Consider the following 23,923-nt stretch of genomic DNA (forward strand, 5'->3'; position numbering starts at 1 on the left):
CAGAATTGAAGGTATTACACGTGTTGCTCTCACCGAACCGTTGCCAATCATGCATAAATTGTTGGAACTCAGGCAGAGCTAAATCATGGGCTCGAAATTATCTTAATGAAATTGTTCACGAGTACAGGAGCATGAAGAAGCTTTGGATATTCCCAAATACAACTCGTTGAGTGGAGCGTGGAGCGTAGATCGTTGAGAGGATGCACAGTCTTACTTCAAAGGAGAGTCCCCAGGCACGCCTAACTTGGTCAGGTATGAGTGCTGAGGGTGAACATCAAATCAGAGGAACTGACTTCTCAGAACAGTATGAAAATATCGGAATTCCAGGCAACACAAAGTGAAATTTATTTGTTGGTGCAATCTACCGTCAGATAACCCTAATACTAAACTGAATCCCATCGCCCGTCTTCGCTTTATGTGCACTCCGGAATAGTTCTCAAACATTGCTTTTCTATCTGTCTTTATGTTGAGTGAAACAAATTCCCAGGACAGCCCGAGAAAACGTAAAATCTAGCCGAAGAAGAACGGAATCCAATACAACCCAAATTTCTTGCCTTCAAATCTCAACCTTGAGAATCATTTTCAAGGCAATCCCACTGACAAGAAGTATACTGCTCAGCACTGGAAGGGAAGTGGACCCCGCAACGCTGAAGGGGACCAATTCTAACTGGCATTCCGGTCGCGCCGTTGCGGGCCCAAAGTACAAGGTAGAAGTGACTGTTAACCATCCCATGACCCAGCAAAAGCCAATAGCTCTTTGCCACAGTGGTGGAGGACCGCCAGTTGTTTGGGTGCCTTGTGTTCGCTTCCAAAGAGCCGTCACGCCGTCTTCAATCATGTATCCAAGAACAAAAGAGAGGAAGAAGAACATGGCGCCGGACTCCTGTAGTGAGATACTCCTCAAGACATCTGATAAGGCGTGCAGAAGGCCCGAAAAGAAGAAGACTAGAAACACATTGAAGTATCGCTCCACTACCGAAGGCTTGGGCAAACCAAGAACATCTCGCGTAATAAAGTTGCTAGCAGCCGTGAAGGGAAGTCGTAGCATTTGGTGCCAAAATTTCCTGCCAAACACTTGTCAATACCAAATCAATATCACCGAAGATCCAGCGGACTTACCCCCAGAAGTTCCTTAGTGTATAGGAATCTGCCATAGTGCTGAACATCGGCGGGCATTCCGAAGGGGAGCTAAGTCCACAGGCGACGAAAATAATGGCAACCACGCGGCAGTAAAATCCAATCAAAATCCGTGACGCAATGAACCAACCAAACAAATTCGAAATAGCTCGGCTTACCCACTGCTCTGCAGTGAGATCCCATTGAATCCCAGAGACGGCAACCATCCCGCTCTCTTTCTGGTTCATGGCATCCTTTACAGCTAGCATGGTTAATATATCCAGAACAAAGTATTGCCAAATAGCAATTGGAATCTCTCGGGTCAAGTAGCGAGCCCGAGAGATCTTGTTCGGATCTTTCTCTGCATAGTACGCCGGCAAAGAGGGGGTGTTCTTCGCCTGCCTGGGCGTTCCGAAGGCTCGTGGAGACGTGAAAAGTCGACTGGCGTCTACCAGACGAGAGAAAAAGCCCTTGGGCTTTCCATCAGCGTCGACGAAATTGCGCCCGTCTTTAGGGTTGATCAGCAGAAAGTCGAGAGCTGAGAACACGCAGCATACGGATCCACCAAGACCGTTGACTGATAGGTACGATGGTCTTTGGACGGGGTATAGAAGCAGGCTCACGATCCAGATCATACATGGTATGGCTAGATAGCGTAAGACAGACCCCCTTGGCGTTGCGGCAAGGAGAACAACAGGTATGATGTTCTCAAGTAGAAGAAACCCGATCAACCGATAATCTGACTGATATTGGTCCATGACTGGGATTGATGAGTGCACAGAAGAGAGAATGAGGAGGGAGGGCTTACGGTGAATTTGTGCGGGCGCCGCGCTGAGATCTCACCTTGTGGGGACGCTTTGACTTTCGGGTTGCGCGACTTAGCCTTGGTCTCTGAACTAACATTTGAAGAACTGAACCTGATCTATTTATGTTTACATGTATGATGAGCATGCCCCCATTTGAATGCGAAATGGATATTGTAGTTCCATCCAATAACAACATAACTAATATATTGGTTACTCATTTCTGGGAACACCCCGTAGAAGTCTTAACCCCTGATATTCGCACATGAAGCACATATCAGTCAACATCGAGAAGACGAGTACGCCAGAAAGATTAGTCTTATTCGAAGGTAGGTTCTACGGTTGATATGGCTGTGAGACTTGAAAAAAGTATTAAGAAAGACCTCTAACAGACCGGTAGAAATATATCTGTAACATATGATACGAGTTATCTGAACCATGTCCCTTCTCCTTAGTGCTCACTGCTTACCGACGTTTCATGTTTTTCGTTTTATTCTCCTCCAGGGGCTCATCATTTCAGAGTCGATACGCACATTTTACAGTACGTTACACATTTAAACAAAAAACAGTAATATAAAAGTAGCTTGCCTACCTAGAATCTTACGATACCGGCACGACAGGACATTCCGTAGAAAAATCGATCCCTTTTTGATGCCTATGTGTATCATACGTACCCATTCCATTTGAGAAAAGCTAGATATAAGGGCGAATGAAAGCAGAAGTGCTTGACAAACTTCTCTCTGGAGAATTGCGAATTGTATATGTGGTGGCCAGCTCGGCGTTTGGCAGATGTCACTCAAATCTTGCACCAGTCACCTCTTGGTTCAAGAGTATCCCGTGTAAGTTTGGGCTCAGCTTCCAGGGCTGTGACCTGACAGTCCTTGACCGAGAGACTGCCGCCTGTGTTCTCAATGGAATCCATAGCGCTACCATAGACACACATTACAAATCGAGTCGCTCAGCTCGAATCCCGAATCCAACGTTGGTATTCCTGTCTCTCTCCCTGTCGCCCTCGAACTCGCTAATAGGAGTGATGACAATCCCTCCCGGGTTCGTTGTGAAGTATGTCTGGCACCATATTTATAAAGGGCGAAGATCATGCTAAGCTATGCACTTACCATTTGCGCTAGCTCAGAGGGCCATTTGATATCCTCATGAACTGTCAAGCATAGCTTCGCCTCACGGCGCGCCTGGCAGCCTTGCGACATTGCCTTCCGCGGACTCGCAACCGAAATGCAACATGACGACAGCAACATATCATCTCAGACGTTTCGAAAAGCTGGAAAGTGTACCATTTGTAGCATGCAGGGAATGTGTCTAATTCTGGGCTTGTTCGTTTGAGTAGCCACTCTGGTAAATAGTCCGCCGTAGATCAAATCGAACAGGATAGACCAGGATTCGGCGCATCGGCGTTAATAGATAGTTATAAGTACCACACCTGGCCACCGACCTTAAGAGGAAACCCACGAGGTGGCCAAGAGTCATGCGAAAACCATCAACTAACTGGTCGGATAGTTTCTAAGTAGTGTGAGTGAGAGCTTAACGCAAGCAATGCAGGGACTGTTAGACTGTAACAATGAACTTGACTTGCACACACTCATTTTGCTTCTTACGCTATGTGAAAATAAACATCTAGCCTAATCCAGCTAGCCATAGAAGTACGTACCCTGCTCACTATTTATACTCAGTTCCAGTAGTCCCCGTTCGCCCGGCGCTTATCGTGCCCTAATCTCGGGGCAGCGGAAGCACGCCAACCCTCGGTATTCCAAACCCAGCTCCAGCACGGTCCCTACTTTATTCCTTGGTCTTGAGTTTGATCTGAGATGCCCTGTTAATCCGGGGTGAAGCTTGTGTGGAGTCCGGGAGCTTGTTTGGTTTCCTGGTTCCCCCTGGTTCCTGCATTTGAGCTTATTGAAAATTACTGTTATTTGGTACACGTGTATTTTTCATGTTCGTATTTTTGACTTGTATAATTTTCTTCCACTATGTTCTAATGCTTATTTTCGCTTGAGCATACAGATTGTAGCAAAATGTATATTGGGAAAATTGAGGTATATTGGATACGTCTACTAGGTTTACGCAGAAAAGACTGGGACAATAAATGCCTCGTATCATTGATATTATCCGACGGGACATCACACGATCTAAATCCCCCGGTAGTGAACATAGGAAAATGAAATCTAATCAACGGAGAATCATGTACGTCGGTTCCAGAAGGACCGGGTCTTTTCGTCCGGGCGGGAAGTAACGCCATACCCTCAGCAAAACAGGACAGACGCCGGGGTGACATCCGCGGACCCCCCGGAATCCCGCAAAAAAACAAGTCATGTCATGCCATGCATTATACCACAAACCGATGCAACGGACACACGCTGCAAAGAAAGAACAAACATCAAATAAGGGGTTCAATTGTTTATGCGCCGAATTCCTTGACGTCGCTCTTCTTGCCCTGGAGGGCGAGAGGGACGATACCGGAAACGTGCATCTCGGGGCCGTAGACGTGCATGTCCAGACCGAGCTCGATACCAACAGACTTGATGTTCTTCAGACCCTCCTGGTAGTTGGGGCCGGCACGGCGGACCCAGATCTGGACCTTGTGCTCGACGAGGACGGGGGCGACCTCGCGGATGGCGCGGATCAGACCCTTGAAGGTGCTGGCCACGTTGGTGAAGTTGGCAATACCACCACCGATGAAGAGAACCTTGCCCTCGGGGTGCATGGGAGCACGGAGCATAAGGTCCAAGACAGTGCGGGCGTATTGGAAGGATTGGGCCTCACTGGGGGCACCGGAGTACTCTCCGTAGTTAGCGAGCTCGCTCACGAAACCAGCGGAAGCAATGGCATCGGCGTAGACGACGGAGGCACCACCACCAGCAACGAGGGTCCAGACGCGACCCTTGGGGTTGAGAACGGTAAGCTTGAGGGAAGCACCGGTCTTGGCGTCCATGTCGGAGATGAACTTCTCCTCCTTGGTCATCTCACGACCGAAGGGAGCGGGGAAATCCATAGGGGGGCCAGCGTCGATGTTGACCTTGCCATCGGTGGAAGTGGTGGCGGCCATGCCGAGAGCAGCGGGGCTGCGGGCAATAGCCCACTTGGTGCCGCACTCGAACTCAGCGGTCTGGTCAATCTTGGCTGCCAGATCGAGGAAGTGAACATCGGCGGAGGTGGCGTCAGCGTTAGGGATGACGACCAAGGGGTTGATCTCGAGGTAGGTGAACTGGCAGTCAACGTAGACAGCGTACAGGCGAGTGATGAAGTCGACGAGGACATTGTGAACACCCTTGGGGACCTTGCTCAGCAGGCCAGCGGCGATCTCCTCGTTGGAGGGGTACTGCTTGAGGTTGACGGGAATCAACAGCTTCTCAGCCTTGGCATCGACATCACCGACATCAACACCACCCTCGTGGTAGAAGAGAATCCAGTCACCCTAAAATTGTACCATTAGCTTTTGTTCTTTGCCGGCTCCAATTCTGGCCCCTGGTTCCGTCTTTTGACGTCTCCATATATATTAGGGGAAAGCTTACCTCGCGAACGGAATTAATGCAAATATAAGCCTCAGTAGAAGCATCGTGGGGAACGAAAGGTTCCACTAGGAAAGTGCGGAGGACTCCTGTGACAGTCTCGACCTGAACATTCTTGGTGGCGCGAGCCTCAATCCACTCGCGGGCCTCAGCCCAAGTCTTGTTGAGAGCGAGCAAACCGCTCTTACCGCGGCGCTTGATCAATTGATCGGGCTTGGCGACAAACTTGGAGCCGGGGACGAGGAGCCAAGGGTAAGAGACCTCAGCCTGGTCGAGGACATCCTTGACAGCCTTGTCATCGGGGAAGTAGAGGGAGGCGAGGCGAGGAGGAGGGTTGTGTGTTGTAGAGGCGGGGAGAGGGCTGGGCTTGATCACTGGGGCGCGAGTGAGGTGGTAGTTGATGATGGCCTTACCGTCGGCCTCGAGAATAGCTTTGGCGGACATGATGTGTGATTGGTTTTTTTTTGTAAAGGAGAGATGAAAAGAGGAAGGAATTGAAGATGCTAAAGAGAAAGGTGAAAAGTCGGGGGGGGAATACTGGAGTGTACAGCGTACAATACCAAAAAAAGTTGTGCTGGATATTACAGCGTACAACTCGGCAGGTCCCACTATGTTGAGAACAGACCAGAACAGAAGATGGTGGGGTTCTATTTGGTCTTCGTTGGGAAACGGAGTCAGTCCACTCCGGGTACTCCTGTGGCGCCTTAGTTCTCTAGCTAAATTAAGTACTTTGCCTTACCGATACCGCTACGGAGTATATTTGTTCAATTTTTGTTGGGTCTGATAGACCGCCGTTATACAGTTTACACTGTAAGTCACAGTATTGCTTACATTTAGGAAGATCTTTTACTCGAAATATAATCAGAAAAATAATCAAAAGAATATTCACATGTATAGATACACCTATAATCAAAACAATAACACTCATTGGCAATTGCAAACAACATAAAATATTTGTACCCCTCCAAGTACTCCGTACGAGTACTTTGTAAGATCGGTGGGTCGCACAGTATCGTCGGTACCCGGTACTTTGGGGAATGCCAAGTGTTGAGCTGTGTATTGAAAAAGTGGAGAGCGGTCTGGTAGGAGCTGTACGGTGTATCTGCGAGTACTCCGAAATACTCACCCCGCGGATTTTTCTCAACAGCTTCTTCTCTATCTCATCTCCCCTTTCTCCTTTTCTTCTCTTCAATTATTTCGCATTGAGCGGCTTGTTTAACGCATAAAAGTAAGTCTTTCTTTACTCTCGTATACTATATCCTCTTCTTCATTGTTCCCGCCACATTCCAGTGGCTTACTTTACAATCATTATCACCTCGAAAACCATATATACTAATTGCCATCTAGATTCATCATGCCCTCTACTATTCCCGCCGGCAACGGCCAGCAGTCTGCCAACGACAACATCACCCGTTTTGCTCCTCCTAGCCGTGCCCTCTCTCCCTCCCAACACAGCCTCTTCCACAACAAGACACGATGCTTCGTATAGTAAGTCTTGGCCTCGAATCTCTTAGCCTGGAACAATTGAACTAACGAGAAACAGCGGCATGCAACCCCGAGCCGTGCAGGGCATGCTCGACTTTGACTTCATCTGCAAACGCACAACTCCCTCCGTTGCAGGTATCATTTACACCTTCGGTGGCCAGTTCGTCAGCAAGATGTACTGGGGTACCAGCGAGACTTTGCTCCCCGTCTACCAGGACGTTGCGAAGGCCATGGCCAAGCACCCCGACGTTGACACCGTTGTCAACTTTGCCTCTTCCCGTTCCGTCTACTCCTCCACCATGGAGCTGATGGAGAACCCCCAGATCCGCTCCATTGCCATCATTGCCGAGGGTGTGCCTGAGCGTCGTGCCCGTGAGATCATGGTCACCGCCAAGGAGAAGGGTATCACCATTATTGGCCCCGCCACCGTTGGTGGTATTAAGCCCGGTTCCTACAAGATTGGTAACACCGGTGGTATGATGGATAACATCGTCGCCTCCAAGCTTTACCGCAAAGGTTCCGTCGGTTACGTCTCCAAGTCCGGTGGTATGTCCAACGAATTGAACAACATTATCTCCCAGAACACCGACGGTGTCTACGAGGGTGTTGCCATCGGTGGTGACCGTTACCCCGGTACCACCTTCATCGACCACTTGCTCCGTTACCAGGCTGAGCCCGAGTGCAAGATCCTCGTCCTGCTCGGTGAGGTCGGTGGTGTTGAGGAGTACCGTGTAATTGAGGCCATCAAGAATGGCACCATCACCAAGCCCATTGTTGCCTGGGCTATCGGAACCTGCGCCAGCATGTTCCAGACCGAGGTTCAGTTCGGTCACGCCGGTGCCTCCGCCAACTCTGAGCTCGAGACTGCCGTCGCCAAGAACAAGGCCATGCGTGAGGCTGGCATCTACGTCCCCGAGACTTTCGAGGACCTTCCCCAGACCCTCAAGGCTGTCTACGACGCCGAGCTCAAGAAGGGCACCATCGTCCCCGCCCCCGAACCCGTTGTGCCCAAGATCCCTATTGACTACTCCTGGGCCCAGGAGCTCGGTCTCGTCCGTAAGCCCGCTGCCTTCATCTCCACCATCTCCGACGACCGTGGCCAGGAGCTGCTCTACGCCGGTATGCCCATCTCCGATGTCTTCCGTGAGGATATCGGCATTGGTGGTGTCATGTCTCTCCTGTGGTTCCGCCGCCGCCTCCCTACATACGCCAGCAAGTTCCTCGAGATGGTTCTCATGCTGACTGCCGATCACGGTCCTGCCGTGTCCGGTGCCATGAACACTATCATCACTACCCGTGCCGGCAAGGACCTTATCAGTGCCCTCGTTTCCGGTCTCCTTACCATCGGTTCCCGCTTCGGTGGTGCCCTGGATGGTGCTGCTGAGGAGTTCACCAAGGCCTTCGACAAGGGCTTGAGCCCCCGTGACTTCGTGGACATCATGCGCAAGGAGAACAAGCTCATCCCCGGTATCGGACACAAGGTCAAGTCCCGCCAGAACCCCGATCTCCGTGTCGAGCTTGTCAAGGAGTTCGTCAAGAAGCACTTCCCCAGCACCAAGCTGCTCGACTACGCCATTGCCGTTGAGACCGTCACCACCTCCAAGAAGGACAACCTGATTCTCAACGTCGACGGCTGTGTCGCCGTCTGCTTCGTTGATCTCCTCCGCAACTGCGGTGCCTTCACTCCCGAGGAGACTGAAGATTACATGCGCATGGGTGTGCTCAACGGTCTCTTCGTCCTGGGTCGCTCCATCGGTCTCATTGCCCACTACCTCGACCAGAAGCGCCTGCGCACCGGTCTCTACCGCCACCCCTGGGACGACATCACCTACCTCCTCCCCACCCTGCAGAAGGGCGGTGCCGAGGGCCGTGTCGAGGTCAACCTGTGATTTTGTTTGTGAAGTTTTGCAGCGCCGTCCGCTGGCATATAGTCCGTCCGTTCAGGGCGGTGGAGTTCGGATGGTTCATCCCTTGGTTTTTCTTTTCTTATGTTTTCTGAGCAGTTATGTGTATCGATGTACTGCGTCCATGTGGCATGACCAAGTTGACGGGTTGACACGCAAAAAGAGTGCAACCCGGCTACGGATCTGATTTAATTCGTTTTACAGTAGATGACTAGACCTCTTTGGGGAATAATGAACGTGCCATTACCGCATGATACATGCTTTTCAAGAGTACATTAAATTATACTGTATACCTGAGCGTTGCTCTCAGTCACTAATGGCTGTTGTCTGATAGTTAATAATTACTAGAACATGTAGGTACAACTATGTATAAGTGTTTCAAGATCTTTCCTGGTGGGACTGATTAGGAAATATCCTTATCGCTTATCAGTCGCAATCTTTTCCGCCAACCTTGGCCGCGGAGCGCACAACTTGCGCCTTCCATACTTCTAGACTTCGGATACTTACACAAACCAAGCAAGGCTGGACCTATATCTTCGTTGCCACCTGCAAACAAACTTCACACACCAAGATCATTTCTCCCCGAGCTGCAACCACACATCACCATCACCTAAACTCAACCCACCCTCACCATGGTCCGCCTGAAGAACCGCTACCTCCTCATGGACATCCTATACCCGGACCCCTCAACCTGGCCTGCAATCTCAAAGTCTGCACAGCACAACCCCTCACTAGCAATCCACTCTCCAACCTCCGACACCCTCACAGCCGGCTTCCTCGCGAAAATGATCCGCGAGTCAGTAAGTGAGCTATACGGCGATTGGGGAATCGGCAAACTAGGCGGCGCCTCAGCAGGCGGTATCCAAAGTATGTAAAGGCGAAACATCCCTTTCCAAAAACCCCATCTCTAACAACGCACTAGTAAAATACCTCTCCCCGGCAACATCAACAGCGATAGTGCGGTGTCCGCGCGCCGCTTTCCGCCTCGTCTGGTCGGCCCTTACATATATGTCCGGCGTGCCGGAGCCATCTGCCAACCCACAGAAGCGCACGGGCACAGGAACGGGCCGCGAGCGTGGGTGCGTGTTCCGCGTGATTCGCGTGTCGGGGACGATGCGTAAGGCGGAGGAGGAGGCGATCCGGCGGGCGAAGAGGGAGATTGTTCGTGTTAAGGATGCGGAGGAGAGGGGCGTTCTTGGGGATTTGGTTGGGGGGATTGCGGAGGGAAGGGGCCTGCTGTTGTTGAGTCTGTTATGGATGAAAGTGAGGATGAGAATATGGATGAGTAGATTGGATTATTGATTAGATGCGACTGTTTGTATTTTTATGAGATACCCCATTTTCGGTGCTGGTTTTATGCTATCGTACAGTATTTGTATGTGGGACAGGACGTTTCAATTAATTATGCCTTGCGTTGGACTCGCACGCCGCTGTCGGGCATGTTTTGCTTCCAATTTTCTAGTTCCTCGTCGTAGGCGTGTCCATCGTCATCTTCCATGTCATCATCACTGCCAGCTGCACCCGTCGTCTCGACTTGGCTTGCCGCATTTCTTATGCGGACCTCCTCTTCGAGATCTTTCTCCTCCTGCCTGTCGTACTCATCCTTGGCATCCAACCAGCGCTCCTGTACATCCCGAACATCAGTCGTGCCCATGCCCTCCCGGACAGCCACCTGCCAGACAGTATCATTGGCGCCCTCGGCGGGACCAAAGGCATACCCGGATGCGCGGTCAATCGCGCGCAGGAGACTCATCATGCTTTTCTTGTCCTCGACGGCCAGCGTCTCGAACCCAACCAGTCCAAACTCCTCGACCAGATCAATGATGGTTTTATTGAGGGGACCAAACTTCTCGTGTGATAGGCGCGATGACTCATTTTCCAGCTCCGGTAGCAGATATGACAGATCTTGTACTTCTGTGTAGTAGTCTAGGTTGAAAGGGAGTGGGGCATAGTTGGCCAGATTGTCAATTTTCGTTAGGACGTTCAGGTGTGGGAGGTCGAGTTGGAGCATTGCGCGGAGAGAGAGGAGGAGGGCGGATATGTACATTGATGGGAGGGTAAGGGTATATGAGTCAACAAGGTGAACGACAACCAACTGTTGCACAATAAAGGTGGTTAGCTCTTGTTCTGGTGTTTTATCTTTTCCGGCCATGTTACTAACCCGTATACCCATTTTCTGGATCTTAAAGAAGATGTTCCGTAATGATGAATGATGTGTGAAGAGCTCCACTTGACCAGGGCAGTCAAATAGAATATAATTCTCTAAAAGCACACAGAGTCAGTCATAGCATCTTATGTTAGGATGAAATAGACATACCCCCAAGCTCTTTTAGTCCATTTTCCAGCCAGTCGAAGTTATGCTCTAGCTCCTCGAGAGCATACAAAACACCTCCATTCGGGCCCAGTTTATCCTCTTCCATGATTTCCTCCAATTTCACCAGATCACGCACGTCCAGCGCACATGGATATGACATGTTGTCATTGGCGGGGTCCAGATTGACGATAGAGCATTGTCTGCCAATTGCACCAAGGAACTGGTGCATGCCATTGCAATATGTTGATTTTCCAGCACCCGGGGGGCCGATGACCAGCTGGGCGAAAGGCATGTCAGCTAAGTCGTAAAAGGCACGATTTTTGTTTGTGCTGAAAAGTGATGTGATGTCAGGCTTTTGGTCTTTTTTTCTTATCGATGCGCGGGGAATTAAAATGACGGTGTGCCGCGGCAGAAAAGGACGATATCGAAGGAGCCTCCGCGTTGATCTTCTTCAATTCCGCAGCTCTCTCAACATGGCTTCCCGTAAGTTATACCTTCCTCTTACTTTCCACTTGATTTGAGTGATCACTTACCTTATAATGCAGACCAATTTACAGTGGCCTCGCCGCCTACAGATGCTATCTCCGCCCTGAAGTTCTCCCCAGACCCCAACTCTACCCGAATCGTCGTTTCGTCATGGGACAAAAGCGTCTACTTGTACGACCTGCGCGACGAGAATGGTGCTGTTGGAGAAGGAAAACTACTACAGAAGTTCGAGCATCGGGCACCCGTCTTGGATGTCTGCTTCGGGGAGAACGAAAACGAGATCTACACAGTTGGGTTGGACTGGGACGTGAGGAAGTGAGTCGCTTTCCATTGAGCGTGATCAGTAGTTGCACTACGCTCGCAATTTGTATATGAAATTGACTTTATAAGGATTGACCTCAATACCACTGTGCAAACCGTGCTCAGCAGCCACGAACAAGCCGCGTGCAATGTCATCTACAGCCGCGAGCACAACCTCATCATCTCCGCTTCATGGGACTCGACACTCCACGTCCACCTCGGCGGAGACGTGGATTCCTTGCCAATTGTCGTTCCCCTCCCGTCGAAGCCATTCTCGATCTCAGCTACCGCCACCAAGCTAGTCGTCGCCATGGCGTCGCGCTCACTGCACATCTACGACCTCAAGGCACTGGCTCTACTAACCGCACAATCAGACAGCACCGACCCCGGTGGCAATCGTGTGGAAGTTGAGCCTTGGCAGCGTCGTGAAAGCAGTTTGAAGTTTATGACCCGGGCCGTTGCATGTATGCCAGACGACAATGGGTACGCCTCATCCAGTATCGAAGGCAGAGTCGCGGTTGAATGGTTCGATCCGTCGCCCGAATCGCAGGCCCGCAAGTACGCTTTCAAGTGCCATCGCCAGACTGGCGAAGATGGCGTCGATGTAGTCTACCCAGTCAATGCGTTGGCCTTCCACCCTGTGTTCGGTACATTTGCTTCCGGTGGTGGTGACGGCGTTGTTGCTCTCTGGGATGGAATCTCAAAGCGCCGTATCCGCCAATACCAGAGATATCAGACCAGCGTGTCAGCTGTTGCGTTCAGCGGTAGCGGCCAGTACCTGGCCATTGCAGTCAGCCCCGGATTCGAAGATGGGCACGACGACGTGCCTGAGGGCTCGGTGAAGATTTATGTGCGGGAATTGGGCGAGACAGAGGCCAAGGGCAAGGGTGCCAAATAAGCCCGGAACAAAAAAAATGTTCTTCTCTTTTCTCTGCTCGGAACGAAGCGTCTTGATACCACAGCAAATTCAATCTAAAACGATTCCATAGTAACCGCAAACACCCACCAGTTCATTTCCAATTTTGACGTCCCTGCCAAGGCTAGACAAAAGACAAATCTTGGTATCATCTAGTTTATTTACGTAGTCTCGTGTCGCCCCTATGTCTCCAATATTTTGGTTCAACATCTACTCAGCCTTGCGAACAGAGACCGATCCATCAGCCATTCCGAAGTAAGCCGCAACAGGCCTCTCGCCACCAATACCGCCGGCAGCAGTGGCCTGGGGTCCGGTCAGTCCACTGAAGATACCGACTTCAAGGACACCAGCGATATCCCTGATCTTGCGAGCCAGCACCTCAACCGCCCACACATTGTCCTTGCCATTGCCCTCCTTGCCAGCCGCGATATCGGATTTGATCAGCAAAGGAGGGAAAGGAGCGTCGATAATGAAGAAACCCTGATCGGTCTTGAGGGGACCTTCCTTTGCACTTCCAGAGGCTCGGATTGTGGGGTTTTCGCTACCGAGTTCCTTCAGCTTGAGGATGACACGGTGGGCGGCGATGGGTGCGACTTCAATAGGGATAGTCTTCCAGTTTGAGAGGAGGCGCGGTTGGAGTTTGCGGTGGTCTAATTGTTGTATGAGTCAGTTTCTAGTGTGCAAGAGAAAGACGTCTTAAATTTATTCCGAATGGCCAGCTTTGTGATGATAATTCTGCGAAATAAAAATCCAGCATACAACGCGATAAACTCACCGGCAACGCAGATGAACTGCTTGGCCTGCATAGCGACGATCTTCTCCTGGAACAAACAGGCACCGCCGCCCTTGATGCAGTTCAGATCCTCGTCGACCTCATCCGCACCGTCGAACGCAACGTCCAGGACAGTGCCCGGGGGAACACCGTCGAACTCAACAGCAGTCAATCCAGCATTGACAATCAACTGCTTGGACTGGTAACCGGTGGGAACGTATTTCGTGGCGGAGGTGTCCACCCCGAGGGCGTTGATGGCCTCAACGACGTAGACGACTGTCGTGCCACTGCCGATACCGACCCAGCGGGCATCCTTGGGGTAGTGCGTCTCAACAGCTACCTTTGCGGCAGCGCGCTTGGCTTCTTCAATGAGGTCGGCCATGGTGGAATGGAGTCTTTGGGGACGGAGGGTGTGAAAAAGTGTGGGGATTCTACGGAAGAAAAGAGGGGGAGGCGGGCGGGTTGGACCATCCCCGTTCTTATACTTGTACTTTGGATGTTTCTAAGCGATTGGAGTTGATATTAAAACATTGGTATAATATTGTAATGATTGGAATCAAAAACAGAATCTCCAACATTCTTCACTAACGTCACTAGTGGGGTTTGCCCCTTGGGCCGAGCGGCAATTGTCTCTACTTAAGTATATCATCCCACTATAGCAATAATAAGCGCATTATATTCACAACTATGGAGTAGATAAGTTCAGTTTGACAAGTTTATTGTGACAATTTCCCATGGAAACTCTAGACTGTCGAATATCACCCTTCCAATCTCTCTAAGCCCTTATTTTAATACTGACTATATAAGTAATTTCCTACTATCATACCCTTGGTAATCAGCCATATTAGATTTTTGAATACCTAGATTCTATTCTGTACTCCGTAGATGTCGTAGTAGTAGCAGCAGCAGCAGCATAATTTTATGTCAATCATTTTTTGTAGCCATAGGTAGCCTTGCTGCGGCAAAGCGGCGGTGCAATGGGGGCCATAAACCGCTCAATGTGTTAGCGAATATCAAATCTATTGACTGAACACAAAAGAGATTCTTTCTTCAATTGCATCTGAGCTGGAGCATCCATCGTATTAGGTTGAAAGAAAAGATCGGTCGTGGAAAGTCGATATACAACCCATTCCTAGCCTCACTGGCTAGTAAGTGTTTCTCCACTATGCTTCATTCAACGCCAAGAGTAATGTTGACAACCTCATAGGCGAATGCAAGAAGGCCAGTCAGATCCTTGACTCGTTCATCAATCCTCGATTTACTGAAATCAATGGTGCAATTCTCCGCAAGATTCTTCGTAGGGCAAAGGTCAGCCACTCAGATCTTCTGGGCCCCCTTGGGCTGGCACAGCGGTCAGAAATCCATATTTCTTCCCAGAATTGCTGCAGGAAGACCAATTCAATCTTTCTATTGGGCGTTACAGATCTTCTTGACGGCGGGCAAAACTTCGTCTATATCGATGATCAGCCTGTGCAATATTATTATGTGTTTATCGATGCAATCATACTCAGGGCGGTGCTAGCACCACACTTAGACAAGACACAGCTAGTGGCAGCTGATTTGACCGCGCTCTGATCCTTGCAAATAAAGGCGTAGTCATCAGTAGCACAGCTGGTCCTCTGCTTAACCGCATCGTCTAGACAGGGAAGTGCGCAGGAGGGAACGTCAGCCCGAGTTTGGGAATGTGCGAGGGCGGCAAGGGCGAGAGCGTCAACGCGGTTGGGATTTAAAGTGACCGAGTTTAGATTTTGACAAAAGGAAGAATCTGTTTGAATGATAGGGAGAATTTGATACAATGCGAAAGAACTGGGGAAATGAAGGACATAAATAACTTTTGATGACGGACCGAGGCTATGATACCCGTTTTAGCTTTGATTTTGAGATGCAGAGTGCCTCATTATTTGTCGCCAAAGATTGCAACGATGTGTCGATATCCCTGTCGATCCCGTTTCGACCATATATTGAGGATGTATCGCACGTTTTGGCATGTTTTGTTTTTGCGGCAGATCTACTAGTTACACCATTATAAATCCCCATATGAACTGGACAGGGTGAATTGATTCCAGTTCCTATCCATTGTACTCCGTACTAGCCCTACGAAAAGCACAGAGAAAGATCAATTAGTTTGTGCGGGCTCAAGTGTGAGTCGCGTCAGCTTCGGCGTCAATATTCGATTAGTATCCTTAAGAAGCACAACTCATAAAACACATTTTTGGCTTGGCGATGAAGAAATTTGGTGACGAAGGAGGAGTTTTTGTTTTCCACAGTTGTTCGCGCCCTAGAAATTAGAATGATGCCACATAATGGGTAGATTTGTTCAGACCATGCCAATCTGAAGTGTACAACATAGACCCAACACTGTCATGTTTCGTCATCACTCTTCAAAGCCATCTTCTTCTTGTTTCAGATAAGCGGCTTGCTTCTGTAATATATCGCCGGAGTATATTAAGTCTGGTACTGACAATGAGTGGTAATATAGACATATTTATCTCTTGAGAAAAGAAATCCGGCCCCCTCAGGGAGACCGATAATATTGTCATACTGTGAAAATAATCCCACAACCAACCAAGCCAATACATAGACGATGAAATTCAACACGTATTTTTAGGGTCCATATTCCAATCTTATTTTTTCTCGCATTTTTGGCGTCTCTTCCCAGCCATTGAAAAGTCTCTTTTACTCATACCAGTAGAGGTTACATTCATTTCCTGTTGTCAATTTTCGAATCTCGCAAAAACGTCCCGTTCGGATTCGAAATCAGCCTCAAAGATCTCTCTGTGCTTTTCGCTTCGTGGAGTAATATTGACCGGATACCTTTTGGGAGAAAAGGCGAGACCGTCGGTGTATGCCGTTTCTACATTCCAATCAAAATCAATCTCACGGCCTTTCGCAGATATGTCAAAGCCCCAAGTAAGTTTTGCCATATTGAGCATCTAATGCCAAAATTAGTCAAGTTTATGTAGTCATGCTAGGGTTTCAAGCATACCAAAGAGTTCTCTGCCATCCGCTGACCGGCACACATCCGACGACCAGCACCAAAGGCATACGTGTCTCTACGGTTATTGTTTTCCTCTTCCTTTCCCTGTGAGCCAAACTTATTCTCTAAAAAGCGCTCCGGGGAAAACTCATCCCCTGCACTGTACTCTTTCTCCTCCCGGTGGATGGACCATGTGTTTGCAAAAAAAATCGTTCCTTTCGGGAATTGGTAGCCCTCATAAATATCATCCTGACTGAGCAGATGGGGTATGCCTTCAGGTACAACAGGCCGCCACCTCAACGTCTGCGGCAGACGATTAATTGGAAAATCCTGATCGGGGATTGTATGTGGTGTTGGCTTACCTCAGTCATGCAGGCTCTCAAATATGGCAGATTTTCCAGATCCTTGAATACCGGCGAGCGCGCAGTGCCGCAAACAATGTCTAGTTCTCTCTGGGCCTTTTCAAATGCCGCAGGATTGCTGATCATACCATACAAATATGACAGTAAAATCGAGGAGGTTGTATCAGATCCCGCTTCCATCTATTGTAAATGAGTATTTGAAAGAGCCAAATAGGGTGAAGCATGTTCATATCAATACTCACCAGGCTTCCACCGAGATAAGCAATATGCTCATCATCCAATCCACTTTTTGACTGTTCCTGAAAGAGTCGCTCCATAAAGCAGCCGTTCGCAGTTCCCTTGGCAATTTTAGATCTAGTTTCTTCCATAAGAGCAAAGTACAGAGAGCGCTGCTCAGCCCGAATGGTCTTAGCTCTCAATTTCCAGCTCGCAAAGCACTGTGGTATATATCGCAGAAAAGGGAATGCGTCAACAGGAGGTGTGGCTCCTGGTGCGAGAATGGAAGTGAACTTGTCCTGCACATGGTAAAGAGCACGAACATTGGGCGAGTTGAATTCGGCTCCACGCTGTCCGAATACAGAGGACAGGATCACAGCTGTGGAAAACCGTCTGATATGCTCATAATATCCCTCAGGGTCTTGGATAAGTTGGCACATTGTTTGTGTCGCTTCTGCGTTCTGGATTGGACATATATCATCAACGGATTTCACGTTCAAAAGAGCTTGCACGGCTTTGCGAAGCATTCGCCACCCTGGACCGTATTGGACAAAAAGAATATGCGTTTGATTTGGGCAAATCAAGTCATTTGCGATATAGTTTTCGGGACGGCCCGCGTAGATCGCTCCGCGTTTATCAAAAAGCCTTTTGATTATCAGTCACAGGGCTTTTCTCCGTGTCGAGAATCACTTACTCCCTGACATGCTTCCAGCTGTTGAGAACAACGACATTCTGGGGGCCCAGTTTGAGTCCAACAATTGAACCATATGTTTGGGACCACTCATGGAATCTAGACAAATGTTAGATGGAAAAATTGCCAATTAGGTGCTGCAAGGCTGTGGTACTTGAGAAACGCTTTAGTCCGTGGTAGTTGATGAAGGTTTCCAATAAACGGCAAACCAGCTGGGCCAGGCGGAAAGTTCATAGGCCGTCTGCTTGCCCAAAAGTATCTCCAAAAAAACGCAGCAACCACACATCCCCCTAGGCCAAGAATCAATTGCAAACTCACTGGCGCGAACATGACTGAACTTGAAGTGAAAGGGTGAGATAACGCTCTAGAGTGATATTGAATCAACGAGAGATTGATGTAGAGTGGATTCAAATGCGTGCTTTTAACTTTGCGTTGTCACCAAAACGTGTTTAAGTGTACTTGGTTCCAAAATTCTCAATCATGGATTTCTAAATCTCTCCTCGGTGCGGGGAAAGAGGCCTGAGAACGATGATATAGACATCAGACGAGCATTCGTCCGCTAATATGCACGCAAGTCGCTAATCCCAAACCAACGTCAAATGAGAAGCTGAGGATAACGCAAAAACACTTCTCCGAACAGATGAGGAGTCGTGCAAGATACCGGATTAGGGTTCTTTTTGCAGATCAAAACCTTTTTTTAGAGATGAGTTGCAAAAGTCGAATTTGAATTCAAGGACAGCCTTCAAAGCTTTTTCAAGTTGTATCTCCGATGTTAGATCTTGCAAAGTGGGCTCTGCGAATGTAGCAAAAGGGTGTAACAAGACTCCGTAGCGTGATTCCGTTAATTTGTTGAGATGATAACAGCCGGAAGCCCATTGAAAGAGCCTCGACCAAAAAGGGTTGAAACTATGGTCCCTTGTCGCGCTTAAAGAAGGCAAACGAGAAGCGAAGCAAGCACGAATCCCATTCAAATCGCAAAAGTGGTCGGTTTCTTGGCTTCGCCGCGATTTTGCAACTGCATATGAAGAAATCCTGGGAATTCTCCTTGGCAAGCTCGAAGTCACTCTTGACGTCTCGATCTCCAGTCTCCTGCCCACTCGGCGTTTCGACACGATAATCTGAGCCGACCCAATCCCAGGCACTCCGTTCATGGCTCCAGTTCTTCATAAGGGACCTTGGACGATTCGGATTTCGGACATCTCTGACTCTGCTCATCACAGATTTCACGTCGGTATGATTGAAGGTCTGTTCCCAAGGCTGATTTGTTTCGGAAGGCTCGAGTTACCCCAAGTCAATAATAGTAATTTTTCCATTTTCACAGAACAATAGGTTTCCCAAATTTAGGTCACCGGCCATGTGTCCGTTCTCATGTATAGTCTTCAAAGCCTTCTCAATCTGAGTTTGCAAAGTTTCATCTTGGAATCAGAGCCGGGAAGTTGAGCAAATTTGCGGCGGTCAATCCCGTCAACCTCTGAAAGGATAAGATCTGGGACCCCGTTAAAAGATCCTTGACCTAGAAAATGGGGAATGATGGTTCCCTGGACCTATAAATATCTCATTCAAAAACTCGTCTTAGCGATCCTATTTCTGTTGCTTAACATATTTTTTTGGAAAGCTGAGCGGAGGCTGGTCGAGCTTAAGGCAGCATACTCCGTACTGTTGGACGAATTGCATTCAATGTCTTCACACTTTTTACATTGAGGCGCGTGTCTCCTAGAAAGAGCTCCTATGCTTGTGAGCTTGCCTAGCCCATTGCTCCTTGCAAGGATGCTTGGAAATAATCTTACCTGAGAAGAATGATCTTCGTTAAGCAAAAAATACATGATGTGAAGGTCAAGGGCAAACCAAACTACAACATCGAGGGAAGTGTACCTACGTACCGTTGACCAATCAACAGGCTAGGGTGGGTTATTTGCCTTGATGTTGAGGCATCAAACCATGGTTGTCTGGCGGCTAAATTGCTTACTAACGCAGGCATCAACACCTGAACAGATCAACTTTCACCAGTTACTTTACTCCAACATTTGAGAACTTACATGATGAGCAATTAGTAAACAGAACAAAAGATCCCCGAAATAAACTCAACACTGTAATAGTTTGAGTGTGCTCTAACCCAAAAGCTCAACATCTTCCCGCACTATCTTGATATCCACCATGACGGATGCTTTCCCCGCCGTTCTCACAGGGCCAACCTCCAAGGAGCGCAAATATGATCGTCAGCTCCGTCTTTGGGCTGCAACGGGTCAACAAGCACTTGAGGAGTCACGTGTTTTACTTGTGAACTCTGATGGCCCACTTGGCCAATACAACACCGGTGTCTCCGGCGTTGCAGGTGTCGAAACGCTCAAGAATCTTGTCTTGCCTGGAATCGGCGGTTTCACTATCGTTGATCCCGCAACAGTCACTGAATCTGATCTAGGCGTGAACTTCTTCTTGGAAGAAGAATCTCTGGGCAAGTCCCGTGCCGAGGAAACCTGCCGATTGCTGAAAGAATTAAATCCTGATGTGCAGGGGTATCATTACTCAAAGGTATGATTGTCCGACTCTCAAAGTGAGCTACAATTGACTGACACCTGGAACAGCGCATTGAAGATCTCACTGTTGATCCTGACTTCTTGCCTCGGCATAAGCTTATCATCATCTCCGGTCCAATCAGACGATCAACACTAGTGCCTCTGTGCTGGCAAGCAAAGCAGCTGGGTATCCCCGTGCTGTACCTTCATTCAGTGGGATTTTTCTCCACATTTTCAGTTCAGCTTCCCGCGGAATTTCCTATTGTTGAGACGCATCCAGATCCAGAATCAACTCAAGACCTGCGTCTCTTGAATCCCTGGCCTGAGCTCGTCGCTGCCAGCACCAAATTGAATAACTTAGACACTCTTAATGATCATGAACATGGTCATGTCCCCTATATTCTTCTGTTGCTCCAATTCCTAGAGCAGTGGAAACAGTCTCATGACGGAAACACTCCAAAGAATTACAAAGAAAAGACCGAGTTTAGAGAGTTCGTGCGGTCCAAGGCACGGACTTCCAACCCCGAAGGTGGCGAAGAGAACTTCGACGAAGCTGTCGCTGCTGTGGTGAAGACCATCTTGCCATTCGAACTCCGCAGCCCCATCAGGGAAATTTTCAACATGAACGAATGCCAGCAGCTGACGCCTACCTCCCAAGATTTCTGGGTAATTGCATCAGCCATCAAGACTTTCCATGCATCCCACGGGGTTCTGCCTCTTCCGGGTTCCCTACCAGATATGAAAGCCCAGTCAGCAGACTACGTCGCACTACAGAACATCTACAAGGCCAAGGCACGACAGGACATCGAAGAAGTGACAGCAACAGTACGCAAACTCGAGTCCCAAATCGGACGCCAAGCGCCAGCAATCCCGGACCGGGAAATTGAAGTCTTCTGCAAAAATGCTGCCCACATCAAGGTAGTGCGAGGCCGCGACATCCCCCAAATTAGTATCGACAGCGACGCCTCCACGCTGAAGAAGATCCGAAGCGAGCTCAACACAGAGGACTCCCTGATTCCCATCTTCATCGCCACCCAGATCCTTGACTCGGTTGTGGACGAAATCCAATCCAATGATATGGAGGAGCAACGATCTGTCAATGACACCGGACTGTGGCACAGCCACACGGAACGAATTCTCGCTCTCCTCACTGGAGCTGACGGGGCGGCTGTTGAACCGGCGGCGCGGGAGCAAGTCGCGCGTGCGGTCAAGGAATTGTGTCGTGCGGAGGGTGGCGAGTTGCATAATATCTCTTCGTTGACTGGTGGGCTTGTTGCGCAGGAAGCGCTGAAAGTGCTTACGCGGCAGTATGGTCCGCTTGACAATACTTGCGTCTTTGATGGAGCCCGGAGTAAGAGTGAGATGTACAGGCTGTGAACGGATGGACCCTTTCATGGATGGATCATGCTTTACGTTCCACACGACTTGGAGTGAGTACTACTTATCGACGTTCAGGAATATCATGACATTTTATGCTTCATGGTTGAATGAATGTTATTCGCAAAGATATGAAAGAAAATTCGGCGGCTACACTTATTCAATAAAACTTGGTATCTTATATATCATATGTCAGATGGGAGGCGAATTCGTAAAATATTGATCCCTGTCTTTTTCTCTTTCACGCTCTATAGGGTTTTGATAATGCGAGTGGGAATATTGGAGCAGTAGCGATTGGCGATGGCTAATATCACGTGTGTTTTGGGTATTGTAGCTAATAACTATTGTACTTTAGTTCAACGTTTCCTTGACTTCTGATTTCCACGATTGGTTTTGGGTCCCCTCGGCCCGCCCTGATTCTTATAAAGCTTTTCCTTCCCGAATGCCGAATCAGCGACCCGCAGGTAGCTGACAACACCCTGGTCAACGACAGCCATGACGACGTTGCGGTATCCATGCCGCAACCGCATGTACATCATGCGCTCCATCTTTTCTCCGCGAGGAGGGTCAAGTGGTGTACTTTCAAGCAGTGCACCTAGTTGCGTCATAGTCGGCATGGTGGTTTGATCGCGGGTGCTGAGGACCGCGACGCGGAAATCTGGGGGTGGGGGTGACGATTTTTTGTAGTTGACCGACGGTTTCCAAACATGGAGCACGACGCGGAATGGTAGTGTTGTGTCGGAGGTATGTGATTCAGGCGCGGTGACTGGGTCGTACCAGGGAATGATGGCGAGCTTGCTGTATACATCCACTAGAAAGAAAGGTTAGAAGAAAAGAAAAGATATCGCGGCACTAAAAAGGGTTTGGTAGACTCGCTGTAGTGACGACGAATTCCCGTGCCAATGATGGGTCCAGTAGCCGTGGAAGCAGTTGCATGAGGATCATGGATCCAATTGAAGAGGGACGCAAAAATACCCGCCAAACCGGCTCCACGGAGCTCTGGCGCAGCGGGTTTACTGGGGTTTGAAGTGTCTGAGTCTTGCTGTTCAAATTCATCGCTCCACCCAGGAGCTCGGGCGAGCGAATACCCCAATCGCTTGAGACCGGTGTAAACAGAGTACCTTTCAAGCGTCAAACCGCCATGCCCCACGAAAGATGCATATGCGGCCTGCAAGCTCATGGGTATGGAGAGATCTTCCTTCCCTCCTGAAACTCCAGAGGAGCCGGATGAGCTAGGCCATCTAATATCCAGACTACCTCTCTCCATAAGATAGAGGGCTTCCTCCGGCAGCAGCCATAGACGATTCCATCGATCAGCTTGGCCTAGCGATTTAAAAAGTTGGCCTTTCGGGTTAGGTACGCAGACACATGCATCGGGGGATATGTTGGCAGACTTCGGCGTGGGCCTCGCAGGCTTTTCAGTGAAATCGGGACTCTTCTCGCTGTCTTCTCCAGTTTTTGGTGCAGCAGTATCGGCTAGGGGAGAGTATCCCTCGGGAGCATAGAAAGCTATCACATGGGTCTTTCCGCCATGGAGGCGAGGGAATGAGAGCGCATTGTGCATGGCTCTTCGCGATTCAGAGAGGACGCCAGTTTGGTGCTGAGTTGGGTTGGGTTCGAAGTCTTTCTCTCCGCGACGCGGAATGCTAGCTCCATCGGCATAGCTGTGGAAATTGTGATGGTAAGTAAAGGTTCTCAATCCATTTTTAAAGCCGCCCAAGCTTCTGAGGCGTATCAGTCCACGTACATATTCGAGTTATTGAGGAAGCGAAAGTCCTGGGTCTCATCAGACAGGTCTACCTCGGCCTGCGTAGAGGCACCGGGGGCTTTAAAAACCTCCTCATCTGCGTCTGCCATACTGAAAATACAAATGACAATTCAAAATTAAAAGGCTGATTCTCCGAGGGGATTATCTCGGAGTCAGAAAAGATCTTATCGATAAGCCAAATGTCCGGCAGGAAGATACCGCCTTGGCAGAAACAACGACACATTCCCGACCGCGACGTATGTTGTCTTCTGTATAAGATCAACAATATTCTCGGACGGTGAACTTTGTTACTACCCGACTTATTACGAATGAAAATTGCTCACTCACATCTCAAACAATTTGTTGGGCAATATTTGACCAATGACTTTTTCAAGTAGAGCGAGCTGGACGGGCATCATC

At 49.2% G+C, this 23,923-nt stretch overlaps 12 protein-coding genes across 12 annotated transcripts; 4 read left to right on the forward strand and 8 right to left on the reverse strand.

Annotated features, from left to right (window-relative positions):
• Positions 1-556: 556 nt before the first annotated feature.
• On the reverse strand, positions 557-1,874 carry N7529_002253 (wax synthase family protein; the record flags this gene model as incomplete). Its single annotated transcript, XM_057237781.1, has 2 exons — positions 557-1,064; positions 1,120-1,874. 2 exons carry the CDS (start codon positions 1,872-1,874, stop codon positions 557-559), a joined length of 1,263 nt encoding a protein of 420 aa, XP_057100392.1.
• Positions 1,875-2,861: 987 nt separating this feature from the next.
• N7529_002254 (uncharacterized protein) lies at positions 2,862-3,127 on the reverse strand (the record flags this gene model as incomplete). The annotated part of the gene is made up of 2 exons (XM_057237782.1): positions 2,862-2,987; positions 3,038-3,127. 2 exons carry the CDS (start codon positions 3,125-3,127, stop codon positions 2,862-2,864), a joined length of 216 nt encoding a protein of 71 aa, XP_057100393.1.
• A 1,205-nt stretch (positions 3,128-4,332) lies between these two features.
• Positions 4,333-5,887, reverse strand: aclA (putative ATP citrate lyase subunit (Acl); the record flags this gene model as incomplete). The annotated part of the gene is made up of 2 exons (XM_057237783.1): positions 4,333-5,349; positions 5,447-5,887. The coding sequence occupies 2 exons, from the start codon at positions 5,885-5,887 to the stop codon at positions 4,333-4,335; spliced, it is 1,458 nt and encodes a 485-aa protein (XP_057100394.1).
• Positions 5,888-6,797: 910 nt separating this feature from the next.
• Positions 6,798-8,817, forward strand: N7529_002256 (uncharacterized protein; the record flags this gene model as incomplete). The annotated part of the gene is made up of 2 exons (XM_057237784.1): positions 6,798-6,931; positions 6,987-8,817. 2 exons carry the CDS (start codon positions 6,798-6,800, stop codon positions 8,815-8,817), a joined length of 1,965 nt encoding a protein of 654 aa, XP_057100395.1.
• Positions 8,818-9,464: 647 nt separating this feature from the next.
• On the forward strand, positions 9,465-10,134 carry N7529_002257 (Rpp14/Pop5 family protein; the record flags this gene model as incomplete). Its single annotated transcript, XM_057237785.1, has 2 exons — positions 9,465-9,699; positions 9,755-10,134. 2 exons carry the CDS (start codon positions 9,465-9,467, stop codon positions 10,132-10,134), a joined length of 615 nt encoding a protein of 204 aa, XP_057100396.1.
• A 100-nt stretch (positions 10,135-10,234) lies between these two features.
• N7529_002258 (GTPase GPN2) lies at positions 10,235-11,438 on the reverse strand (the record flags this gene model as incomplete). Its single annotated transcript, XM_057237786.1, has 2 exons — positions 10,235-11,094; positions 11,150-11,438. The coding sequence occupies 2 exons, from the start codon at positions 11,436-11,438 to the stop codon at positions 10,235-10,237; spliced, it is 1,149 nt and encodes a 382-aa protein (XP_057100397.1).
• Positions 11,439-11,619: 181 nt separating this feature from the next.
• On the forward strand, positions 11,620-12,830 carry N7529_002259 (WD40 repeat domain-containing protein; the record flags this gene model as incomplete). Its single annotated transcript, XM_057237787.1, has 3 exons — positions 11,620-11,629; positions 11,692-11,947; positions 12,023-12,830. 3 exons carry the CDS (start codon positions 11,620-11,622, stop codon positions 12,828-12,830), a joined length of 1,074 nt encoding a protein of 357 aa, XP_057100398.1.
• Positions 12,831-13,058: 228 nt separating this feature from the next.
• Positions 13,059-14,002, reverse strand: N7529_002260 (ribose-5-phosphate isomerase RKI1; the record flags this gene model as incomplete). The annotated part of the gene is made up of 2 exons (XM_057237788.1): positions 13,059-13,498; positions 13,624-14,002. 2 exons carry the CDS (start codon positions 14,000-14,002, stop codon positions 13,059-13,061), a joined length of 819 nt encoding a protein of 272 aa, XP_057100399.1.
• Positions 14,003-16,334: 2,332 nt separating this feature from the next.
• On the reverse strand, positions 16,335-18,196 carry N7529_002261 (cytochrome P450; the record flags this gene model as incomplete). The annotated part of the gene is made up of 6 exons (XM_057237789.1): positions 16,335-16,553; positions 16,607-16,900; positions 16,960-17,139; positions 17,202-17,820; positions 17,870-17,907; positions 18,185-18,196. The coding sequence occupies 6 exons, from the start codon at positions 18,194-18,196 to the stop codon at positions 16,335-16,337; spliced, it is 1,362 nt and encodes a 453-aa protein (XP_057100400.1).
• A 576-nt stretch (positions 18,197-18,772) lies between these two features.
• On the reverse strand, positions 18,773-19,033 carry N7529_002262 (uncharacterized protein; the record flags this gene model as incomplete). Its single annotated transcript, XM_057237790.1, has 1 exon — positions 18,773-19,033. The coding sequence occupies one exon, from the start codon at positions 19,031-19,033 to the stop codon at positions 18,773-18,775; it is 261 nt and encodes an 86-aa protein (XP_057100401.1).
• Positions 19,034-20,020: 987 nt separating this feature from the next.
• Positions 20,021-21,756, forward strand: N7529_002263 (NEDD8-activating enzyme E1 regulatory subunit; the record flags this gene model as incomplete). Its single annotated transcript, XM_057237791.1, has 2 exons — positions 20,021-20,395; positions 20,449-21,756. 2 exons carry the CDS (start codon positions 20,021-20,023, stop codon positions 21,754-21,756), a joined length of 1,683 nt encoding a protein of 560 aa, XP_057100402.1.
• Positions 21,757-22,112: 356 nt separating this feature from the next.
• N7529_002264 (tRNA-splicing endonuclease subunit SEN54 family protein) lies at positions 22,113-23,613 on the reverse strand (the record flags this gene model as incomplete). The annotated part of the gene is made up of 3 exons (XM_057237792.1): positions 22,113-22,567; positions 22,633-23,420; positions 23,504-23,613. The coding sequence occupies 3 exons, from the start codon at positions 23,611-23,613 to the stop codon at positions 22,113-22,115; spliced, it is 1,353 nt and encodes a 450-aa protein (XP_057100403.1).
• Between the last annotated feature and the right edge of the window lie 310 nt (positions 23,614-23,923).

Source organism: Penicillium soppii, assembly GCF_028829465.1.
Source record: "Penicillium soppii strain IBT 18220 chromosome Unknown utg000003l, whole genome shotgun sequence".
Lineage (NCBI taxonomy): Eukaryota > Fungi > Ascomycota > Eurotiomycetes > Eurotiales > Aspergillaceae > Penicillium > Penicillium soppii.